This window comes from Thunnus thynnus, chromosome 7 (assembly GCF_963924715.1).
Source record: "Thunnus thynnus chromosome 7, fThuThy2.1, whole genome shotgun sequence".
Classification (NCBI taxonomy): domain Eukaryota; kingdom Metazoa; phylum Chordata; class Actinopteri; order Scombriformes; family Scombridae; genus Thunnus; species Thunnus thynnus.
Genome location: NC_089523.1, coordinates 28,590,709 through 28,615,054, shown reverse-complemented (window position 1 = coordinate 28,615,054; position 24,346 = coordinate 28,590,709). Strand labels below are relative to the sequence as shown.

Here is a 24,346-nt window from a genome sequence, read left to right as displayed (position 1 = left end):
CAGCTCTTCACATGAGATCAGGTAAACAGCACCGTTCACACAGAGCAGGCAGGTGGAGGCCACACCCATGATGCTGTAAGACAGGTTTATTCAAACGTTTGACAGGAAACATCACTGATGTACAAATTATTTAAGACCATTTGTCTATTGACAAAATCATCAGGAGGGTGAGCACAGTGTTCAGATCAGTAAAGCTCCTTTTTTCTTCAATGTATTGCATCTTGTGCAGGCCTTTAAAAAAAAACAACACACATTTTTTTTTCAGCCTGGTTAGTTATGACAGAAAAAGAACACATATCATACAATCAAAAAAAAAAAAAAAAAAAAAAAAAACTCGAGAAATAGCTCCTATAGAGAGGAAAACTGCTGCTCTAGTTTTCTCATCCATACCAAACCATGCAAATGTTCACAAAGGTGACGCTTATTTCACCTCATATTTTGTGGAATAAAAGCACTTTAAATGGAAGTGACAAAAAAAACAATAAAGTGAATTTATTGAGAACGTTTCTAAAAGCGTGATTTTTTTTGTTTTTGTTTTTCTTTCATCAAATCTAGCTGTTCACGCCCTGAGAATTTAGCAGTATAAGGCAAAAGGGGGGGGGGGGCTTATTTGCCGTGGAATAAAACTCTTGGCCTCTCTGCTTGGAGAGGAGCTGTTCAGCTGAGATGAAGTGCAGTTTAATTAGAGGTGCCCTGATATGACCAACAGTATACTGAGCCCTCAAAAGTACCAAAAACCTAAGTGTGTGCTTTATTGTACGTGTTGATACTGGCATTTTGGTCAGTTTAATCCCAAAGCACGTTTTGTAAAATATATTTTGTAGATCAAAGCCTTAGTAAATTGGCGTTCCCTCCTCCATTTAATAAGAAGAAAAATAAAAAGTTTATTATAGTCCTGTGCTGGTATAAGTATTTGGTATTGCAGCCCAATTATTAATATTTTAACCAATATTAGGCCAATACCTGTATTGTAACAATGTACAACTAACATACTGTGTGCAGTGTACACTCAGGAAAATAGTGTTCATACCTAAAAAGACCATAATTTTTTGGAGCATTAAGTTGTCAAAAGAGCAGATTAAAAAGGCAAGAAAAAAAAAAAAAATACTGCAGATGGTAGGAAAGAAACAAGTATTTGTGAAGGAATATAAAGGTTCAAAACATTAAGATTTGAATGGAAGTGAGAGGATCGAGGCGAAAAAGAGGGATGCGAGTCGGTCGTCGAGGGCTTGAGAAGGAGCAGCGAGGAGAGTCAGCGGAGGTCGCTCTCCTCGTCCTGTATGCTTTTCTTGATGCGGAGAAGCATGGTGGTGAGCCACTGGTCCAACCGTGAAATGGTGTCATATTCCTTCACCTGAGAACAAAATACGATATTTCAGAAAACACAATAAAGGTAGTAAGGTGCGGCGCTCTTGTTCTGCTTTTTAAATCACCCAAAACATAAAACTGATAACTCAAAACAATTAGTCAGAGTTTCGTGCTGCTGCTTGTGAACAGTTTTTGCATTTTTAGACATTAATCTTTCAGGGGAAACAAGTTCAAACTGACAGATTCTGATACACATGAAGTATAAGAAAGGATTAATAAAAGACTCTCTTCTTTAACAACCATCCCAACACTTCACTCATAGGTGAATCATTTATAAGTCACGCTGTAAAGAGTTAAGACTTGGAGACTCTGCAGGACACTGATGGCAGTCAGACACATGAACTTAAGGTCTTTATTCAGCTGAAAACAACTGTTTACTCACCGAATCAGTGTAGGCATCCACATTCTGTTCTTCATAGGCATCTAGAAGTTTCTGGTAAGATAAAAACAGTTCATATTAGAAGGGCTGTGAATAGAAAAACTGAGATGATAAAGTAGGATGTAGGAGCAGTAGGACGGCTGCTCTGCCCACCTGTAGGCTTTTAAATTGGTACATCTTTATATATGAAGGCAATTGTTGGTCTGCTCCTGTATTACCTTTGTGTTTTTATCACGCAGAATAGTGCCAGACAGTACGCTTTGCATTGTCCATGCAGAAATTGGAAAAAGGGGCATTTGTGTATTCTGCACCCTCGGTGTGGAATACGTTGCAGAAAGACTTGAAACTCAACAAATTAGTCTCATTAAAAAGATTTAAATCTAAAATGAGAAATTTCTCTTCTGAAATGTGAGTTTTCTTATGCTTGTTTTTTATTTTCTTTTTCAAATTTGTCTCATTTTGTGTTTTCTGTCTGTAATTATGTGTTTTTATTTGTGCTGCTGCTCATCTTGGATTCTAAATCTCAATGGGACTCTCCTGTTTAAATAAAGGTTAAATTAAAAAAATGAAATGCTATAATAACACACTGCAGTCACACTGTCTGCATGCGTTACAAGCATTACAAAATGAATTATTACCGTTTTACAGCTTTTAAATACCAGCATTAGCAGACTTGTGACCCATGCGTGAGAGTGAGCGGACTGCAGGACTGTAGAAAAACCATCTGCAGTCGGTGAGTGAGACTCATTAGTGAAACGGGACACTGGCACCGTTTGTGATCTGCGTGTGAGCGGTGCTCGCAAATCGCTTTTGTGAAACGTGACACAGAATTGTTAAAAGCAGGCCTCACCTGCACTAAAACTAACTCATGCTTTTGTTATATATATAATGCTGAGGTGTCAAACAAGATGCATGAAGCCGATCGCCACTCTTACAACTTTTACTTTTCATTAATAGCATGTAGATTGTTAAGCGAGGTAAAGCAGCCGTCACTGTATTTAACTGAGAACAGCAGCAGAGAGCAGCGAGGAAGGAAACAGAAAGCAACAGTCTGCCAGTTGGAAGGTTTATCTCAGCCGGCTATCGAGTTAAACTGCTCTCCATCAGCCAAGCTGCTCTACATTTAAAGGATTATTCGCTGTTTTTGTTTAGGGATTTTAGAGTTAAAACAACAACAATAAAAAAAAAACCTACCTTCAACAATTTGCATTCTCGAGAATCCGAGAAAGCCGGAAACATTTCTTCGTACTTCTGCACAGCGAGCTGAGTGACAAGAGGATGAATATTAGAAACGGTGGCTCATCTTACACTTGTGGTACACGTGGACACAAGGTCGGTGCTTACTTTTGCGTTCAGCATGTCCACACAGAAGTGACAAAGTGCCGCTTTGAAGAAGTGATCCTTGGCACTGTATTTCAGCAGCGTGCTGTCCATTGCATGGGTTCCAACCTAAAAAAAAAAAAAAAAAATCACACAACGCAATTGATGTTTGTTTTGTGACTTCAGCCGGTGATAACCGCTGATAAGACGTTGAGATGAAGGCTGCTGCTGAGCGTTAACTCACCTGTTCATAGATCTCAATAGCTTTTGGGTACTGCTCCAGCTGAGCCGCGTAGGTCGCAACCTTCAGAAGGCACTTGTTCGCTGAACTGAAAAGAAAAGTCAAAGAACTTCTCAGTCCGCACATATTCATAGAAATCAAAAACACTCAAAGACCCACTAATAACCACTAATTTAAATGTACAGTCATAAAAATAAAGATGTGAAATGAAAAATGATGCATTAATTAAAAGGCCCCATGACATGAAAAATACCTTTTCCCAGTTTTATTCATGTGTCCCTGTGATAGTTGTTCATTTATCTCTCGTTATATGCCAAATATATGAGAAAAAAAAAAAATAGTATCAAAGTATTTTTTACATCAAAATCTGTCTTTTCTCTTCCTGTGAAACGGTGAGGAGAATAATTTCCCTTGAGTAAACAATAAAAGCATAAAAGACAGCACCCAGGAGAGTTAATTAAAGGAATCAACAATGTGTAGTCATTGTAAGGACCATACATTGAAGATTAATCAGTAACATAATGCGACGGTTATTTGCTTATGATATGTCATAAAAAGCCAACAGGCCCAATATTACTTTTGGATTTTGAATAAATTTGAGACACCACTGTTCCAAGCCAGTATAGGCTCCATAATAGGAGGAGTTGTAAAACATTACATAAGATGATGGTTTCTCATTCAGTTTCAGGTTCTTTATCCCGGGGTCAAGGCCTCGGTTTGCTTTCTATTACTCTTGATGCACAGTAAACCTATTTGCATTGAACTCTACCAGTTGTAAGTGAGTTCATTAAGTCTGAATATACATCTAAGTTTTTTGAGTTTCTCACTATGTTGAGGGAGACCTGAAGCGTTATTATCGGCCCGTATGAAGATTTCCCCACGACAACGGTTTCACTCAGGGACCTTTACAAAAGTTCATCCAATCAAATGTGACTTTGGGTGAGTAGCTAATCACACCGGTCATATAAAACCACACTTTGAGGTTTGTGGGTCGTAGTAGCTGACAGAGCAATATGGAGAGAGATAGGAAGAGACGTGTGTTTGGATATCAGTGGGCTGACGTCTAATTCATTCATCTCTCCCTCGTCCTCCTGATCTAACAACAGGTGAGGGAGGTGTGTGTGTGTGTGTGGAGCCGACAGCCATCCCGCTAAACTCTAAGCCGCCGCCCACTTTTTAGCCGTCCAATCGAATGCGAGGGAACTGATTTAAATCTCTCTTGTAACTGTTCACCACTCAAATATTCTGATTCACTGGGAAATACGTCACAGTGCAGAAGCTAAAGACTTCTGTTTCATGGGGCCTTTAATTAAAACAAAAGATTGTTATTTGTCCTCAAGGGGGAAATTCTTTTCCACAGTAGGTGCATAGAAAACATACAAAAAGACAACACAGAAACATATAAGCAAACAAAATTAAAACATGCTGAAACTGCTCATTTCAAATAGTCACCTGGTGGATTCTTCACCTTTGTAGTAATCTGCTGCCTGTTCATAATGAGCAATGGCCTGCAATGAAAAGACAAAAGTGAGCACTAATTGGACCTCAGTTATAGGTTTTAAAAACAGACATCTCCCATGTTTGTGGCTAACAAGAGTTTAAATTCAGTCTTAGAAAAAAAAAACAAAAAAAAACAGACTCTATTAACAGTTATACTTGAAGCAGAAATCTGCCCTTAAATTAATATGTACAATATATAAAAACACAAATCTTTCATCTGACCTTATCAATGTCCACCAGCTCTGTCTCATATATTTCAGCGATGGTGATGTGATGTTTGGCTGCGATGGTGAAACGCCCCTGAATCCCCGCCCCACCAAAAAAAAAAAAAAAAAATTCACATAAGAGACGTGTCCAACAGGGGGAGTTGTATGTTATATAAGTAAATCAGATCCTAAACTCACCATATCTGTGTATATCTCAATAGCTCGGTTTAGGCAGTTTATGGCCTCTGTTGAGACAAATAATAATTATTGGACACATGACATATGTACAAATTATTATTCACATCAATAATCTAACAAACTAAGAATAAAATTTGATTCCAAGTTGCCAAAATCAAAAAGGAACTAGTTGTGAGAAGTGCAGGATTCAAGGCCAGAACATTTCTAACAAAGTTCCTCTGACTGTAGGATGATCTCGTCATGGGAAATACCGACAAAAGTAAAGACATGACGAGTGAAGTGGAAAAATCGACTTCTGAGAAAAATTTGCATCGGATAAAAAGGCTGCGAGAAGATGATTTCTTTACACTTTCCTACAGTGCAAAAGCATTAATTTGTCCACATCCCTACTTGCTAACAGCACTGTGGGAAGAGCCCTGAATAATGCTGTTAAAGCTCTTTGTCTGCAAGAGCTTAATGACGTTAGATGATACTGGCTGCATGGCCCGATGGAACTGGAACAGCCGCTTGTAAAACGGTGCATTACGAGCGAGCTTCGAGCGGTCATATATCCCGAGGGTGGTGATGATGAGTGATGATTACCTTGCGGATCTGCTTTTTTGAAGGCGTTTCCGGCGTCTATGAAGTTAGTCGCCGCGTCGTGTTTGCTCTGCATCTGCAGGTGAAGACGAGCTGCTTGGGAGAACGCATTTCCTGCAGCTGAAAACAAGATGTTGCATGTTAAAGAGGATTGAGTCACGAACGAGGAAGAAGGTTATCGTTACGCTTGTTCGTCAAACATGTGATAATCATCTTACCACACCAGTTTTTGGCCATCTTGTACATGTTGGCAGCCCTCACGTACATGTCACATGCCTCTTCCAATTTGGAGGAACCCCTGTGTGACAAGAGAAGTGTTATTTATATTTATGATTTGAGTTTACACTCTTTGGCTTCACTCATACTCATACATATTGATAATGTGAGGATTTATTGGGCATTCACTGTTCACTTTACTATTTGAACAGTCAAATAAATTCAGAAAACTGTATCATTTTACTCTAATTGAACCTTTAAGAACAGAGAAGACATTAATATCAAGACATTATAATAACCAAAAATCTATCTGCAATATCATGACACCAAAAGAGTCATAAAATAAGTTAGATCAATTGATGTTTACTGCGTTAAACATCAATTTATTTGATGTGATTTTACATTTATGAGCCATATTGTAATTAGGGCTGCAACTACTGATTATTTTATTATTGATTAATCTGTTGATTATTCTCTTAATTCATCTATTTAGTTGCTTGGTCTATAAAATGTCAGAAAATGGTGAAACATGTCAATCACTGTTTCCCAAAGCTCAAGATGACGTCTTCATACACATACACCTCTGAGTTTGCATGTTAAGTTTCTGATTTACACAGAATCCCAACTTCAACCATTTTGGCAGGTTTTGATTTGTCAGATGAGACTTTATTAAATTCGCATGTCACAGCAGTGCAGAAAACAAGGTAACAGATAAGAACCAAGAGTAATAAACACAACAAAACAACAAATCAAGTAAATAGAATTCAATCTATATACATTATAAGGCTTATACACATTACGATACTAGACTACATGACCTGACTTGACGGTTATAAAAGCAGAAAAGTTGTGCAAAATATGTGCAGAAGTTGTGGTTCTGGTAGATGTAGCTACTATAGGTATATAAACAAAGTAAATAAACTTACTACCTTACTAAATCTGATGCAACTCAACAAACCTGTTCACTCAGCTACTGTAAACACATTTGATGGACGTGATTTGCACACAGCTGAGTGATCCTAAAATAATCTGATCTTTCCCCAGTAGATGGAGCTGTTATTCAGTGATACTCGGTGTTCTTTTTCGAGAGTAATAACTCCCTTGAAATATTGCACAATTCATCTCTGAATACAGCCTCATCAGCACCTGACATAGTAAAGTCTTGCTCAGACACACTGCTGCGCGCAGCTGATGCTTATTTATTCTCCAGCAGTAATCTGCGGGAAGATAACGCTGTATTTGAGGCTAAACAAACACTCGTTTAACACTGTCGACAATAGTTAAACGTCAGGCGCAAAGCAGCCGACTGTAACAGTGGTGTTAAGGTTAAGAAAATGTGTTTTTGTCCTGCCCTCCAGATCTGGTGGTAACTCGTCAGCTAGCCACCTTCCGCTTACTTGGCCCTTGGCTTGACAAAATTAGCTAACAGAAGCTAACTGACATACTCACCCAAACATCGCACCGAAAAACGACTGCGATGATTTTACTTTCTTGTCGGCTTCCGCCATTAAGGCCGTCGCTTCCTTTTCTTTCCCGCTATTGTCCATTTTAGTGTCACTGCTCTGATTTTAAAGGGAACAACGAAAAAATGCGAAAGTCAACAAACTTGCTAACCAGTGCTAGCAGCAGCGGGTTTGCCTTGTCACCTCTGTCATGTGACATGGGTGTAGCGGAAACACTAATGAAGCGTTCAGGTGCTGTTTGTAAACTCCACCTTCCAACATCCTAGTCTGAAAATAACTCAATGGACAAGAATGATAACTTTTTAATGCAGCTGTTTATATTTTTTTTTGGCAAATTCCATATACATAAAATGAAATGGACCAATATAGAAAACCAAACTTTACCTTATTTCTAATTGATATTAAACTCTATTACAATTCTCTAGTCAAGCTGAAAAATAGAAAAGCAGCAAAGGCCCAAACAATATTTGAAACATATACATTTATTTATTTGTTTATTCATTTATTCTTCTTTCTATGTATCATTTTGCTTTTATTGATTTTAAAAAAGCTTCTTGCACAATTTCTTTACCAAATGTTTGTTTTTCAAAAACAAATAAATAAAAAAGTTATTTATTTTTATTATAACTGAATTCTCTGGCACTTTGTTTCCTCTTTTTGCTCTTCATACTTCTTTATATGTTACTGTTGTTTGAGTTTGACTGTTCTCAATAAAGTTTAAAAAAAACAAATGCAAAAACCCCCAAGTTATAATATCCACTAAACTGTTCTCAGTCAGCAAATAATAACAAAGACACAACATATTATGTGTTTTGGTGTTTTTTAATCAATTTTAAAATTGATTAGAAGTGATCCAGAGATAACCTGTCCCAACTGTCAACCAGCAGAGGCAGTGTTGGTGTATGTAGCCCAATTGTTGAAAGATAATTGCTGGTGTTATATCATCAGTGTTAACCACGCTGTGGCCTAAATTACAACGATAATAAACATGAATGATTTTCTACATTGTCAAACAATACCTTCTCAGTTTGTATGATTTATAGCTCTTCACCAACAATTAACTGCAATAAATCCGACAGCCCATGAAGGCATCTTACAATTGGTGGTTTAAAGATCCAAACAGGTTTTAGGAGTCATATACAAAACCTCTGTTTGTGATAATAAATTGTTCAAAACATGTTCAGTTATCATGTTAATAATCCTTAAAATGGCATCTACTCCTTCTCCCTCATTAAAAATCCAGAATCTATGAATATGCAAATGTTTTTCATTTTAAAAGTTTAACTGCTGAGTACAAGATGTCTCCTACTTCACTGAGAAGTCCATTCTCAGTGTTTGTGCACTGGAGGCTTCAAGTTTCAAAATCACACTTGTGCAAATTGCATACTGGCCCTCAATTGGCTCTAAACTAATGTCACAAATCATGCTCCTAGGTACACGCCTTAAACTCATATTTAAGGTGAGAACAGAGAAACTTTCCACTTTCAGGGGGTGAATGTAAAAACAAAATTCTAGTCTCCATTTTTTCATGTACATCATTCTGCACAGTGAAGCTCAAACATCCAACTGAAAGAACAAGAAGAGGAGTATTTTTGACTGGAGGAGGACTTTAAGCAAAATAATAATGACCCTGATATATGTTGCTGGTCATATCTAACTTGACTCTGGTATGTGTTTATCTAATTTAAAATTAAACGCAATATGGGGATGAGCTACAAAAATATTCCATCGGCTCCCTAATGAACAAACCCGTATGCCGTACATACTGTATATACATCATTTTCAGTGTATTATACTGCATAGATGATGTCACAACAGTTAGGTTTTATGCATAAAATATGTTTTTAAAAAAGGGAAAAGAAATTTAGCCCATATTTTTGTGCATATACAATGCATTGTGTATGTCTCAAGTCGACATACACAATGCATTGCCTCCACTTGAAACCCTTCCATATGGTCATTTGTGAAATCAAATCACAATCAAAAGTGGGAAATAATTAGATTACAACAGTGCATGTAAACACATTAAGGGTATGAAGTGAAAGGGAGGAGATCATTCATTCAATTCCCCCACCAATACTTTCCTCGTATGTAGGGTTTTCGTACAAGAACCTTTTATTGCCTGTCTTTGTTTCTTTGTGTTCATTGGAAATCTGATTTTTATGGGCCTACGAGCATGACTGGTGACGTCACAAATAGCATGGAAGCCATGCTTCCATGCTATCATGCTGGTCCAATATTCAACTTAAACAAGTGTGATGTGGAAACATCTTGTGTCCAGCAGTTAAACTTCTGAAAAAAAAAAAAACATTTGCTTATTCATAGATTTTGGAAGAGAAAACAAGATTTTAAAGATCCCCTGCAGACATGTTTTAAGATGTACTGGATATAAAATACTGAACTGAATAATAATTTGTGTCTGATACGGTTTTTCCACCACAAAAGTTAAATTATCTTGTTAAAATCCTTGAAATGACATCTTCTCCCTCATTAAAAATTCCAGTCACCTCTTAGTTGCCTCAAACCTTCAGCTTTCATTCACAATTCCTTGCCTGCCTTTATCTCATAAACACAAACACATACAAAGACACACTAACATACTGACATGCACTGGCACAAGCATAAACACTCCTCCTCGTCACCTTGTCTCCTCCTCTCTTCATATGAAATTGTTTAGACACAGTGTTAGATTATTTGAATATACTTCCCAGCATGCATTACATCGGTGTGAAAATTGTCCTGAAAACTTTTTTTTCTGGACAATTTACATGATGGAGGTTATTGTGTGTCTTTTTAAACATGTGCGTCAGAGTAGTTTGATGGTTTTCTCTCAGATCAACATTAAAACAATTCAAACCATGATGTTACTCACTTGAGTTTGTGCATGACAGTTTAAAAGCCTCACATTACACTATGGCAATATGAATACTGCACTAGGATTGACTTCTATGTTTTTGTTATAGTTCTGCTCATAGGCCTACTCCTTGAATTTAGATTTTCAATGAACTCAGAAAAACTTTCCACTTTCAGCAGGTAATTATGAAAACAGCTTTGTAGTGTCAAACTCTGCACATACATCATTTTGCACAATGCAGCTCAAACTTTCAACTGGAGGAATGAGAAGAAAAACACATTTTTGAGTGGAGGGATCTTTAAATATTTAGTTAACTTAAAAACCAGAACAGTACGTGTTTATACAATGAAGTAAAATCAGCCATAAATGTATCATTAACTCAGAAACCGTTTATCACAGTCTTTTAGTACGGTAACAATGCCAGAGTAAATGAGGCAGTTTCAGAATGTGCAGAGCAAAATGAACACGATACATTAACATCATTATTTTTGTAATTAAAGTTTTCCAAACACAAGATCACTTATTACAGTAAAACAGTGAAAAATAAGTAAAAATAAAATAAATCTGGACAAACAGAATTAGCTACTAGTACAGTAAGAAAAAAACAGTAAACTGTGGCAACAAATGAAAAATTTAAGATCAGGGGACAGCATGTATCATTTAAAATGGGGTTAAAGAAGAAAACAGTAACAAAAAACAGATTGTAGGAGTATTTACTTCCTGTTAGGTTCCTCCCTTAAATACATCAGAAAATTAGACCAAACTTCATAAACCTTACCTCGGTACTTATTAGTCCTTGCGACATTAATATACTTCTTAAATATTTTAAGAAAAAGTTTTACAGGGTGTGTGAATCCATATTGACCAAACCAAGTTTCTGACTCTTCCATTTACATTAATGAGTGCCATATTTACCAATAATTATGATGATATTGACCATATAAGATACTTCTTTAGAGAGATTATCTTTGTATATTAGATATAGTATTATACTCAGTCTGAACATTCAGGAAATACGGTGAAGGAGAGAGGCAGCACACTGACGAAGCACAGATTTCAATCAGGCAAAACGGAAGTCCCCTGTTTCCTGGCTGTAGTTGGGTCCTGTACAGCAGCCCGTGCGAGGCTGTCCTGGAGACCCCGCGCTGCCTGCACCTCTATCGTCTCGGGTGAGTTTGTTACAATGTAGCGATTTCTCTATTAATCCGAATAACTGTAACAAAGCTGCAATATTCGCGTTCTGCACACGAGCCGCGAACTGCACAGCCGCCGCGTTCGAAACGCCGCGCTGCTGCACGAGCCGGCAAACACGCTCATTTTCCACCGAATTCCCAAGCATACCCCCCTCATCCAAGACTATTCCAACATTAACTCATATTTTGCTTGCAAGGAGAGACAGATAGCTCGCTACGCAATTGCGTTTACACTCCTAAGCAAACAATTCCGCCTTGTCTTGGTTGAATCGAGGTCCCGCTGCACATTAACAGTGTTAAAATTGTGTCACTCGGTGGTTTGTTTTGAATGTCAAAGGCTCAAGCTAGCTGTACGTCAGAATATTGTTGATAGCTGGTTGGCTAAGCAGGCTAGCCAGCTAGGCTAACGAAATTCAATCTAGATGCATCAAAATGCTGGAAATAGAGGTGAAACGGGTTGTTGGAATCAAACTTTTTAATAACTTAAGAGTCTTTAGGCAGTCGTGTGCCTGTTAATTACTGTGATTGTAACGAATTGACTAAATATGCACGTAAAGCTCTTAGAAAACACTAGCTAGCATGTAGCCAGCCGCTTGCAGTGTCTCCATTCATATCCTGCGCACTGGCTCTGCTCTGACCGAGTAATGGCTACGATCCGCTGCCTTTGTAGAGCGGCAGCTGGGGATACGTTGGCTTCATAATCTCGGTATGATGTCTGCGTGGAAATTTGGGTGACTTATGTTTGTGAAACTGGAAGTGCTGTGCTCTGTTGTTGACGCTTGTAAATACAACGGAGAGACCGCACTCGGTATCTTTACAGACTGTGAGAAAACCGCGCGTTTTCAGTTTGTTGAGTCTCTTGATTGAGTCCCCAGCAGAAGAGGGATTTCATGTTGCTGTGTGGATATGTGTAAACAAGCCATGTTACAACTAATAATGAAGATGGGTATTGTGCGAAAATGTAAAACTTTGCTTGGTAATTTAGTGAACCCAGATATCTTTAAATTATATGTTTTAATATAAATGTTTAAGTTCAGCAAGCTTACAGAGTTGCCTCTGTGTTTGCTTTATTCTCACAATATCTACAGCAAGCTCTGACAGCAATCGATGATGTAATGTTTCAAGATGTTACTCATAGTCTGATTGTGGTAAATATAGGGGTTGTGAGATGAATTTATTTTCATTTAAACAAAATTCCCTCATATGTAACCAGCCAATAAAACTGCTGTTGGGTTTGTAAGGACGATTAGTAACTAAGGTAACTGTTTTGCAGCACTTGCAAAAACTCTTTGGTGTGAAGCTGGTTTAATGACTCATGTTACATTTACTTCATACTATCCAAGAGTAAAAAGCTTGAGTAAAATATTTATTTTGACCGAGCATAGTTAGTTAAGTCCTCTGTGATATGTTGAAAAATGTAAGAGTAAAAATCTGAATACAGGATATTAACTTTTTTTTAACTTTTTTTTTTTTTTTTTAGTTCTGTGTTGAATACTGTGTAATACAGACTCAAAAAGAGGTTTATTTCCTTCAAGGACCATCCATGCTGAAAATGAGTGCTGCGCAGAGCTTTGCTGAAAGAATAAACTTTTTTTTTTTTAAAGAGCCAGATTAAATTTTTGACTATATTAATGTATCACCATGTGATATTACTTATTGCCACTCTGAGGCAGAGGAGCACTTGAAGTTAGAGGAAAGGGGGAGTAAAATGAAGTTGCAGTTTTGTGGTTGTTCATCATCATAATATTTTGGCTAACTGATGTCGAAATACAGCTTTAATTTAGCACTCTAACTTAAACAACTAAGCACTTAATACGGAGCTAAAATATAACACAGCTGGGCGTTGTAATAACCTTTTAACAGTGGAAATACTCATTTGGGGAAGGTCATTTTTTGTTGATGTTAAGTTTTGTTTTCTTTGAAAGTGCATTCATAATGAAACAAATCACAGTTGGTTGACTTCAAACCTTTTTCATCTTTAACAGTTGTCATGGATGATGAAGACGGCAGGTGCCTTCTAGATGTAATTTGGTAAGTCGTTGCAGACACGGCGCAGGAAACAGCTTGATATTATAACAAACTGTTAAGTCGTCTCTTTTGTGTTGTCATGGACTGGTTTGATTCACATTGTTTTCTCCTTCAGTGACCCAGAAGCTCTCAATGACTTTCTTCATGGATCTGAGACCCATGTGAGTATAAGAGGGGAAAAAAAGTGAAAGAAGTTAGGGTTAGGGTTACACAAAATGGTTTTGTAATTGATTAGATTAGGAGTCTTAATTGTGCGTATTTTAGTTTGGGCTCGTGTGACTCTTGAGTCACTTTCAGACTACACTTTGATGCACCTTGCAACCCATGTCCCTCACTGCTTTCATTTACCCTTTTTTTTTACTGCTTTCTCTGCTTAATGGTTGTCTTTGCTTTTTGAGTGCACTATTTATGGTTTCAGCCTGCCTTCCCTTTTTAATCTGGCTATTTCACAAAATGAGAAATGCAAATACTAACGCTTCCCAACTCTGTGTTATTCCTATCATTTTGCCCCTCTGTCCCAAAATCTTTTCGCTGGTTCTTTACAATCTGGGTTCTCTGGTCTGTGTTCTGTCCTTTCCTTGCCCTCCTCCTCTGTTTGATGGTCTGTTTGTTTTTCTGTCCTGGTGGCTTTTGCCTGCTGGTTTGGGTGCCTTTGGTTTCTGTCTGTCCTATCCTGGGTGGGTGTGTCTGTAGTTGGACACTGACGACCTTTTGGATGGTTCGAGTGACCCCTCCAGCTCGTTCTTCTCTACCACTGGGGTGAGTAGAATCCCCCAATCCTCTTCCTCCTGTTTTCTACCCATCTATGTAGCATGCATGTCCAATTACCCTCCCCTTCCACTAACACATCTACACTCTACAAGCTTTGATTTGCCGCGATGAGACAATAGGTTTTTGTGGGGTTTTCGTGTCTGCATTTCTGTGTTACCTCAGTTATGCTTCTCTTCATCACATCTAGTCATCAAAATTCATCCATCATCTTGTTTCACTTCTGTCTTTTCTTGCCCCTTTTCCTTTAAGGGCCATGTTCCAGAGGTCCAGCCTGCTGTCCAGCTGTCGGCCAATGAGCCAGCAGGCCTGCCCAGAGTCAGTGTTGACCTGGACTTCCTGGAGGATGATGACATCCTGGGTGGATCCCCAGGTGGTGAAGGTGGGAGCAATGGCATTGGGACAAATCACGAGCCATGTGACATCCTGCAGCAGAGCTTGGCTGAAGCCAACATTACAGAGCAAAGCCTACAAGAGGCAGAGGCTGAGCTGGACCTGGGCTCCTTTGGAATTCCAGGCCTTACGCAGGTGGTTCAGACACTGCCTGATCCCAGCCTCTCTGGGGCTGGAGGCGCTGCTGTTGGTGTAGGCATAGGTGTTGGAGGAGCAGCAGCGATTTTCCCTGGGTCAGCCCAAAGCAACACTGCTACTCCTCCCAATGCCACAGCTGACATGCTAGGGTCAGTGCTTGCTCAGCAAGGCCTCCAGCTCCAACCCCAGGTCATGAACAAGGCCATTAGCGTTCAGCCATTTATGCAGCCTGTGGGCCTGGGAAATGTGACGCTTCAACCCATTTCAAGTCTCCAACCTCTTCCTAATGGGAGTCAGTCTGGACATTTGGGTATCGGACAGATTCAGGTTGTGGGTCAGCCCACAGTCATGACTATCAATCAGTCTGGGCAGCCAATCCTGGCTAAAGCCATGGGTGGTTACCAGCTGCACCAGTCTGGGCCAGAGGTATCAGGTGCTGGTTCTCAGGCGGGGCTTGGAGGCTCAGGAGGTGGACTTCTGATCCAAGGTAACAAAGCCACTTTGGGATCTCCAGCTTTAAATGGACCGGCTGTTTGTGTTAGCAGCACAAACAGCAGCAGTGGCGGTACAATGACTGCTCCTGCTGGACTTGTGGGCTTTGGAAGCTCCCCTCTAAGTTCAGGAATTGGACCCCAGTCGCAAACTCAAGGCCAAATCATGCAGAACGTGATCATTCAGCGCACACCAACACCCATTCAGCCTAAACCCCCTCAGGGGGGAGCCATCCAACCGAAACTGTTCAAACAGCAACAACAGCCACAACAGCCACAGCCAGCGCCCCAACCCCTGCAAAACGATGCCCACAAGGCTCTAGGGCTGCAGCAACTTCCAGTTTCTGCTGCTCAAAACGTAGCCTTCCTGACTGGAAAACCAGGCTCTAATGTTGTCCTGAGTACTCAAGCCACAACACAAGGCCCTCAGTTTCAACAAACCCTGTTCAAGCAACAAGCTGCACAACCATCTGGCAAGCCCCTCAGTGTACACTTATTAAACCAATCAGGCAGCATCGTTATTCCCTCTCAGACAGTTCTACAAGGTCAGAACCACCAGTTTCTCCTGCCACCACTACAGGCAGGTGGGCAGATTCTGACCCAACACCCCGGGGGCCACATCATAACTAGTCAGGGTCCTGGTGGACAGCTCATTGCAAACCAGATTTTAACTGCAAACCAGAACATCAACTTGGGCCAGGTGTTGACTTCACAGGGCCATCCTGGGGCTGCCCACATCCTCTCCGGACCCATCCAGCTCCAGCCTGGGCAGATGGGCACACCCACCCTCTTTCAGATGCCTGTCTCATTGGCTCAGAGTCAAAGCCAGACACAGACCCACACTGTCTCAGGTCATGCCCAGACAGTCATACAAGGCATGCCAATACAGAACTCCCTGACCATGCTGAGTCAGGTGGAGGGGTTGAGCCCCGCAGTCAGCCTTCAGCCAGCCCTGCAGCCCCAGCCAGGTGGAGTCCCCAGCAGCAGCAGCACCGGAGCAGCAACCATGGCTCAGGGCCAGCCTGGAGAGTGTGTTACTGTGCTAGGAAGCTCCACAGACCAGGCTGCTCATCCCACCCAGCAGCATGTACCACAGTCCTCTATCCTCGCCATGCAACCGACTTCGTCTGTGTCCACGGCTACCACAGTACCCTCCTCTTCTCCGTCCATGTCTGTGTCCACCTCTTCCTCTGTGACAGCAGTGGGGCTGGTCCCCCCTCAGGCTCAACACAGTCCAGGGAGGTTATTGTTCACCAACTCAAGCATGATCCTGAGCCAGGAGTCTCTGCAGATGTTTCTGCAACAGGTCAGTGTTCCACTCTTGCATGTTCGCTTTAATTGTGTACAGTTAACATTGTCTTAAAACACATAAATAACATGCACGGAGTGATATCATGGTCTGACCTTTTTGGTTTACTATTTTACTCCCCCTCTCCTCCAATCCTCCTCCTCCTTCCCTTCCTCGTCCTGAAATGGTAAATGTACTCCTATCAGGAGCAGCACCACCAAACAGAGAATGAGTCAACCCCCTCTGTGGGCGTACCAGCGTCTGTAATCGTCAGCAGCAACAACATCACTACTCCAGCCCCCGCTGTCCATGACAGCCAATTAACTGACTCTTGGGTGGGTCAGAGCCACAGCTCTTCCCCTGGCCTCTCCCACATGACAGCAGTGGTAAAGCAGGTAGAAATGCCCCTTTATGTTAAGCCCCACCCACTTGTTGCTGCTGCTGCTGCCGCCACAACGTTAGGGTACCTAACCTTTCCCCATCACTGCTCTGTAGTCCTCTTCTGCATTAGTCATTGCTTCCATCGCTTTCACGGTTGCTATGCAATTCCCAAGCGCAAAAATTACTCATTTGCTTGCAGCTTCTGTGTGTTTCTAACATTGCTTTGTGATAGGTAAAGGCATGATCATTGCACTTATCCATATGAATTGAGTGTCAACCATTGCGCTATTTTAATATTTAGCTGTATGCACCTCATATAATTTGGCATTGTTAATCAAATGCCAGTTCTTCCTTTGTCTAACTAAAGTTAATTTTTAAACTAACTTGGTATGTTTTTCATCCATTCTATGTATATAGTAACAAATAAAACCATGCTCATGCTTAATAGAAGAACTACCAAGGTGCCAAGTGCAATTTATTGACCTCTTTACTAACACTGTTATCAAATTCAGTCAGCTCACCTTCATCTGCTGCATTACTGACCAAGGACTGATCAATCAATCCACACCTCACAACCCTGCACTCCTCATTTAGACTCTTAATGTGCCACTACCCCCTTTTAACCCCTAGTCTGACCAGTGTAACGACCCCAAATCAAAGTTACATGCTCTGCTGACCCCCCCCCCCTCCTCCACCCCCTCCCCGTACCTGAAGTTTTTAGATCACCTTCTACTTTACAATCACAGATCCGCAGATCTTGACTTCTTGCTTTTGTCAACTGTTTTCTTTTTAGCTCGCCAAATGATCATTGCTCCCTTTTTTTATGTGTAATTCTCCTCAAGCACTAGAGAAAATCATTGGGCTTCTTCTACTTTTACTTAAGCAACTACTAGATTTTCAAGTCTAATACTTTTTTTTTGCTTTTGTACAGTTTAGTGTTGTTGTAGATTTTTATTGGGGTTGGGCGATAATTCAGTATTATCATATATCGATTTTCAGTGGAATTGTATTGTTATGATATGATTATATCATGCAATTAACAATGCCAAGAGAATTGTGATTAAACACTAACATATACATACATTACACATAACATTTAGTCTTGCATACATTTGCCATATCATGATAAATATTGATATTAGCAAAATTAAGATTGTGATATAGCCATGTCGCCCAGCTCTACTTTGTATCTAGTGTCAAATCTTAAACCTTGCACCAGAATCATATTTACTATATACTGTCTGCATGCAGAATTTTTAGTCTATATGATTTTTGTGCTTGATGTCCCGATTTTTTCTACTGTGTTAAAATACTGTTTGCATCCCTGAATCAAATCAGCATATAAGTATTTTGATTCCACTTCCTCAGGTACCCTCCAGTGGACATCAGCAGCCCCTGAAGATCCAGGGCATGTCCCCCTCACCGGCCTTGACCAGTCACGCCACAGCGCCCCCGGTGGCAGACAGCCCCCAGCCTTCCCAGTCTCCTCTTACTCTGAGCCAGCAGATCCAGTCGCCACACCATCAACAGCAGTCGCGTCCTCCCTCTCAGCCTCAGCCGCAGTCTCAAACTCCCTCCCGCTCATGCACACCTTCATCTCACCCTCCGCTCTTTATTGTCCATAACCAAATTGCAGAGTCCCCCCAACCAACTCCGCAAGGTCAGCCACAGCAGACGCAGCCCCAACAGGCACACATTCAAGTTCAGCTTCAGTCTCAGCCACGGCCGGCTTCTCAGCCGGCGCCCTACCAACAAGAACAACCTCCTATGTCACAGTCACCCAAGCCTCCTCCTGCACCACCTGTACAGCACCAGTTCACTGCTCCTCCTGTCAGCACTTCTGCCAGTGCTGTAGTGAAAACCCAGGTTCCCATCCAGGGCCTGTCAGCAGAGCAGCAGCACCACCTGCAATTAGTAGGAGCGCAAATTCAGACCCTGTCAGCCATCACCCAACCCTCACCTCAGCAGAAACAGCTGCTGGAGAAGCTGCACCAGGTATTGTGTCCCAGTTCACCATAAACTGTCCTTAATGAAAACTTGTTATGGATTTTGCCAGTGAAGCAATCTTCACATGCAACTTTTTTTACCCTGTTGTGGTTCAGCAGTTGACAAATCTCTGTAAGCTGCCAGTAAATGTGTGCTGTAAACATATGAGCTGGTTTGCAGCATTCAATACAACATTAATAGTGTAGTGTTTTTTATCTGATACAAACTGTTGTAGAATGTAATACCTGTGATGCATGTGTGTGGTTGTAAAATTTTCCCACAATTCAACAGAGTTTTTTTAAAATAATAAGTTCAATACATTGGAAATAGGGGAAAAATCATTTCATATATTATCACTGGCAATAGGTGAGTATACTCATACTTTTGTTTTCTTTCACACTTTTGTAACAGCTGGTGATTGGATCGGTAATCAGCTTATCAGTACAAATCAGTAGGCTTCAGGAAACCTCTATGATTTAGAATTTCTTGTGAACAACAATGTTTGATTAGACTGTCCTGATGTTTTTTCAGGTCCAGCAGAACATCCTGCTGCAGTCCAAGCAGTCTGCTCAGCCTCTGCCTCTGCCTCAAGCAACCAGTCAGTTCAGCTCCCAGCAAGACGTGCCTGTCGACAAAGTGGTGATAACATCATCAGCCAGCGCCGGTACACCTGCTCAGCTTCCCTCAGTGCTCGTCAAAACTCCTGCTACAGGTTAGACATAATTAACCGTTAATAATGCAAAACAGCAGGACCCTGAAAACGTGTGTTGAAGTATTTCCCTCTGTAATGATTTGTTTTCTTCTTGTTTTAGCCTCAAGTGACTTAAAGGTATTCTCAGGAGCCCAAGGGCCAGCTGGAGCAATGGTGAATCAGACTGTCACTCCTGCCAGCCTTACCCAGCCTGCACAGGTAGGCAACATTACAAAGCCAGTTCCTCAGATGACATGGACGGTGGTTATTGTGTGTTGTGTGCTGGCTGCTCTATGATTTCCCTTCATGTAATTCTGAATTTCATGGTGATAGTCTTTTAAACATGTTCATTTCAAGTATTTTGTCAGTTTCTAACATTTTTTTTCCATTTCCCCTAAAGGTTCAGCCAAAGCCAGGAGTGATCAGCTCAGTTGGTGGGATGACTCTGGGGAAAGGTGGGATGCAGATACAGGTGTTAGGAACTAGTCTGACTCAAATGCCTGCTCCACAGCCCCCTGCTCCAGTACAAACTCAGGTATATGATAGTGAGGTCCTACAAAACTTCCTCCAGTGTTTAAGCTTCAGCCTGAATGTTTTAATCACTGGTTTTCATCTGTTTGCTCACATCACAGACGACAATGAAGATGCCTTTCAGTGCAGAGCCCAGCAAAGAAGCGAGGTGTGTGCCGCAAGCATGTGAACGGCTTATTTTCAGTGTCTCATAATGTCATTTTTGTAAATAGTATTTCCTTATGCACTCCTAACCACAGGATGCTAGAACAGCTGAGGAAACAGCAAGGTTCAGTGCTTCACCCAAACTACAGTGCTCCTTTCCACTCTGTTGAGGACACACTGCACAGATTGCTGCCTTACCATCTCTACCAGGGAACTGCCAACTCTTCTCAAGACTATCAAAGAGGTAATTAATAGGCTCCAGTGCAGCAGATATAAAGGTTTATACCTTTTTTTTTCCTAATTTTTGATCCTCATGAACATTTTGGTTCTTTTGTGCACAGTGGATGATGAATTTGAGAGGGTCTCCTGCCAGCTGCTGAAAAGGACCCAGGCTATGCTGGATAAATATCGCTACCTGCTCTTTACAGAGTCAAAGGTAAGTTTATAAACTAGCATTGTCACGATAGGCCTTCTTTTTGCCCCCTTTGTCTTGAATTGATATTGAACTGATGGCTTTTGGTGTTTGAACCTGAGCAGAGAATGGGCCCCTCGGCTGAGATGGTGATGATTGACCGGATGTTCATTCAGGAGGAGAAGATTGCATTAAGTCAGGACAGGATTTTGGCCAAGGAGAGACCAGGTACTCTACCCCTGTCTGTGACCATACATTGTTTTTTTTGGTTGTCTTGATCTAAATTAGTTGTAGGCTAATGATATAATTTTGTTTATTTAATTGCAGAGGAGTTTATGGCAAACGCACGCATGTTGGAGAGTGTAATTTCATCACAACAGAAATCACCTTCTGCTGAGCCCACCTCAGTAACCGGGGGTGTAGCCGCTGCTGCTGCCGCCGCCCCCGCTGGCCCTGCTCCAGAACCGGCAGCTCCTGCCCCAGCCCCTCTTCCAAACGTCACCCCGAATCCTCCCACTACACCCACCCCAGCTCCTGCTCCACCACCTCCCGCCGCCCCTTCAACCACCCCTTTCCCCCCGACAAAACTGGTAATAAAGCAGGGTGGAGGCGGAGCCTCTGTGTCCTGGTCCAGCAGCTGCCCCACACCTCCAGCTGCAGCCACCAGGCTGGTGGCCGAACCCATCAGCCAGAGCTCCTCCACCTTCAGCCGTACTCCAGCAGCATCGTCCTCCCTCTCCTCCTCCTCCTCTTCCTTCAACTCTCAAGTGGCCGACGATGACGACGCTCTCCCACAGCGAACCAGCAAACCACCTATCAAGACCTACGAGGCTCGCAGGAGAATAGGCTTGAAGCTGAAGATCAAGCAGGATCAAACGGGGTTCAGTAAGGTGGTCCACAACACTGCCTTAGACCCAGTGCACACACCTCAACCTCAGCAGAGCAGCCAGTCCATATCTCAAACTCAGCCTGAAGCTACTGTACCGCACCCAAAGTCCTACCCTTTATCAACCCCTCCTACTAGCGTCATCAGAACTCAGTCACCCATATGCACTGCTTCTTCGTCCTCATCAGTCACAACAGCAACCACCCAGTCTAACCCGCCACTAAGAGGTAACGTTCCCCCTAGTGCTGCCCCATCTTCCTCTACCTCTTCCTCTCATACTTGGTCGTCGTCCACTTCCTTCTCCTCCTCCTCCTCCTCCTCCTCCTCGTCCACTCAAATGAACGGGACGTTGGATCACCATGACGCGGGCGGGGTCAAACACAATCCTGCCTCCACTGCCACTCCCTCACAGACCACCTGTCGCCTCCCCCTTCGAAAAACCTACCGGGAAAACATAAGTCCCCGGGTCAGACCTGGTGTCCCGGGGGGAGGAGACGAGAGCGTGTCCTACCCTAGACCCACGCTGTCACCCCCCAGGCACGAGGGCTCATCTTCTCCCTCAGAGCGGACAGTGATAGCCAGCGTGAAGGTGGAGAAAAGAGGCAGGGAGGCCTTGCATCCTCACACGGGGTCAAGCCACGAAACGTGCCGCTTAGGGAGTGCAGTGCAGGGGCTGGACGACGTGGACGAGGTGTTTAACCATGGTATCAAAACCACACAACACCATCATCTCCCACAGCTTATGGACAGGGAGGGGGCAAAAGGGAGAGGGGAGGAACACACAGACCAAGAGACAGATGTAAGTAAATACAAGAGGGCGAAAGGAAAAAACAGACAGAGGGCAGCCGGGACATTCAGAATGGACCAGCATGCCCCTGGGCCTCCCTCTCCAGAGTCCTCCTTAACACGAGACTCTTTGCTTCCTGCCAAACGCTGCAAGTCAGACTCCCCCGACATGGATAACGCCAGCTTCTCCAGCAGCAGCCCTCCAGACGACTCTCTGAAGGAACACCTGCAGTGCGCCATCGACAGCATCCTCAATCTGCAGCAGGAGCCCTCTGCCCGCGGGCACATTAAAGGGGGCAACAGCAGGCCCCACCAACACCAAAGCCAGCGCCCAGGGGGCTCTGCAGCCTCATCCCACAGACCCTCAGTCCCATCCTCCTCCTCTGCTTCCTCGTCCTCCTCCCTGGCCCAGCACCCTCAGGTCGGTGGCCGTGGCCACAATGGCAGCCTGGTGCCCCAGACTCAAAGCAGATAACAGCCCCTCAGCCCCAGGCCGGACTGACACACGGGGGGGGTGGGGGGGGACTAAGAGACAGACTTGGGGGCATGGGAGGGTGGCGGGCACTGTGAAAACAGTATCACTGTACTACTTTGCCAAGCTGTGTTGGCTTTGTTTGTCCATTTGAATTGTCCAGACATTTCTGTCATTTACGGCCTGAGGTAGACCCCCGCCACGATGAAAGAAGTGAGAATGTGTTAGGAGGTAAAACTGTCTCTGGGTTGCAGACATGAAGCTACCTGTTGTTTTGTATGTGTTCTCTCAGCCAAGCTCCAGTAACAAGATGAAATTGTCAGAAGTTGTTCTCTATTTCATTCTTCCTTTTTCTCTTTTGATCGTTTTCTTTTTCTCATTCAGTATTCATACATTCCTTTTCAAGTGGCCTGAACACTAGATTCTATCCTGGTTTGAACGGTGTCCCAGTAAGCATCCGGCAGCTCATTTAAACAGGTCAGAAGTCAGCAACCTCCTTTTTAACTTGGCTACCTAGAGTTGAGACAGAAGAGAATATAACCAAATTCATACTGTAAGAGGTCACAATACAACCGGTATCTTCCTTCACCAACCTAATTTGATTCTCTTATCACAGAGATAATGCTGTCCTACAGATGCAAATAGCACAAGCTAAAATGATAAACACAGTCCAAGTCTTTATCAGGAATACATTTCTTTAAGATGGGAAATAAACTTTGAAGGCTTTTACTGCTCACACAGCAACTGCTCTTTGTCTTCGATTGGCCAAATCAAACAGCCTCAAACCTCTATCATGCCTGCATTTTAAAGTAAACATGCTGAGAAAGTCATTTGAAAAGTGTAAAGCGGTTTTCCTTTTGACTGCTCTTGGGTACTGTAGTACTTTTCTGTTAAGATGTAAACTAACATGTTATAAGAAATTCAAATGACTGACAATTCCCCCCCCCCCAACCCCGGTTCTTGTTTTTAGACCTCACCTCCACACACACACACACCCGCCCCCTCCCCCTTTTGCTTATAATGCCAGGTTAGGACTTGATGCATTGCAGTCAGCAGGGGGCAGGCCAGTTTTAACTGTTGATTTTCTGTGTTCTGAGTCTGTTTGGTTTAATCCTTCTGCCACTGTGTTCCTGCCTCCCTTGTGTGTTTTTTTTTTTTTTTTTTTTTTTTTTTTTTTTTGTCTTTTTTAAGCCTGGTGGACAATTCAAACACAAACACAGCACAAGCATTGAAATGGAAAAAAAGGAACAATAATAATGTACAAAAAGACCGTAAGAGAATTTGAAGTATAGTATTACAGATTAATTTTGTATTGTATTTATTGTGTATAATGACACTTTTTAAAAAGAAATGTACATTTAGTAAAACTGTAAATTAAACCTTGCTTCTTTTATGAAACATTGCAGGTCCTGCAGTCATTTGTCCAGCACTTTA

At 42.1% G+C, this 24,346-nt stretch overlaps 2 protein-coding genes across 7 annotated transcripts; one reads left to right on the top strand and one right to left on the bottom strand.

The window, feature by feature from the left end:
* Positions 1-70: 70 nt before the first annotated feature.
* On the bottom strand, positions 71-7,677 carry napab (N-ethylmaleimide-sensitive factor attachment protein, alpha b). The gene is made up of 11 exons (XM_067595329.1): positions 7,457-7,677; positions 6,010-6,089; positions 5,795-5,911; positions 5,213-5,259; positions 5,031-5,108; positions 4,761-4,816; positions 3,312-3,396; positions 3,092-3,196; positions 2,942-3,010; positions 1,751-1,801; positions 71-1,354 (listed from the first exon to the last, which is right to left on the bottom strand). Exons 1-11 carry the CDS (start codon positions 7,552-7,554, stop codon positions 1,253-1,255), a joined length of 888 nt encoding a protein of 295 aa, XP_067451430.1. The 5' UTR covers positions 7,555-7,677; the 3' UTR covers positions 71-1,252.
* A 3,609-nt stretch (positions 7,678-11,286) lies between these two features.
* On the top strand, positions 11,287-24,310 carry bicra (BRD4 interacting chromatin remodeling complex associated protein). 6 transcript variants are annotated; one of them, XM_067595321.1, is made up of 15 exons: positions 11,287-11,493; positions 13,503-13,548; positions 13,661-13,706; positions 14,239-14,304; positions 14,566-16,641; positions 16,830-17,018; positions 18,373-18,999; positions 19,522-19,702; positions 19,803-19,900; positions 20,082-20,216; positions 20,314-20,360; positions 20,452-20,600; positions 20,698-20,792; positions 20,891-20,996; positions 21,096-24,310. In XM_067595321.1, the coding sequence occupies exons 2-15, from the start codon at positions 13,508-13,510 to the stop codon at positions 22,913-22,915; spliced, it is 5,676 nt and encodes a 1,891-aa protein (XP_067451422.1). In that variant the 5' UTR covers positions 11,287-11,493; positions 13,503-13,507; the 3' UTR covers positions 22,916-24,310. The 6 variants fall into 6 exon arrangements, with proteins under 6 accessions (XP_067451422.1, XP_067451425.1, XP_067451426.1 ...); XM_067595324.1 differs by having other exon boundaries at positions 11,288-11,493; positions 20,894-20,996; XM_067595322.1 differs by lacking the exon at positions 11,287-11,493 and adding an exon at positions 11,579-12,223.
* Positions 24,311-24,346: the final 36 nt, after the last annotated feature.

What these genes read in the sequence shown, in the direction of transcription:
- napab (XM_067595329.1), bottom strand. Translation starts at nt 7,554, where the DNA reads ATGGACAATAGCGGGAAAGAAAAGGAAGCGACGGCCTTAATGGCGGAA. An exon ending in CAAAAAAGCAGATCCGCAAG is followed by an intron (nt 5,260 to 5,794) that starts GTAATCATCACT and finishes TTGTCTCAACAG; the next exon opens with AGGCCATAAACTGCCTAAAC. An exon ending in TTGAGATATACACAGATATG is followed by an intron (nt 5,109 to 5,212) that starts GTGAGTTTAGGA and finishes GCGGGGATTCAG; the next exon opens with GGGCGTTTCACCATCGCAGC.
- bicra (XM_067595321.1), top strand. Translation starts at nt 13,508, where the DNA reads ATGGATGATGAAGACGGCAGGTGCCTTCTAGATGTAATTTG. An exon ending in TGCAGATGTTTCTGCAACAG is followed by an intron (nt 16,642 to 16,829) that starts GTCAGTGTTCCA and finishes TACTCCTATCAG; the next exon opens with GAGCAGCACCACCAAACAGA. An exon ending in TGCTCTTTACAGAGTCAAAG is followed by an intron (nt 20,793 to 20,890) that starts GTAAGTTTATAA and finishes TTTGAACCTGAG; the next exon opens with CAGAGAATGGGCCCCTCGGC.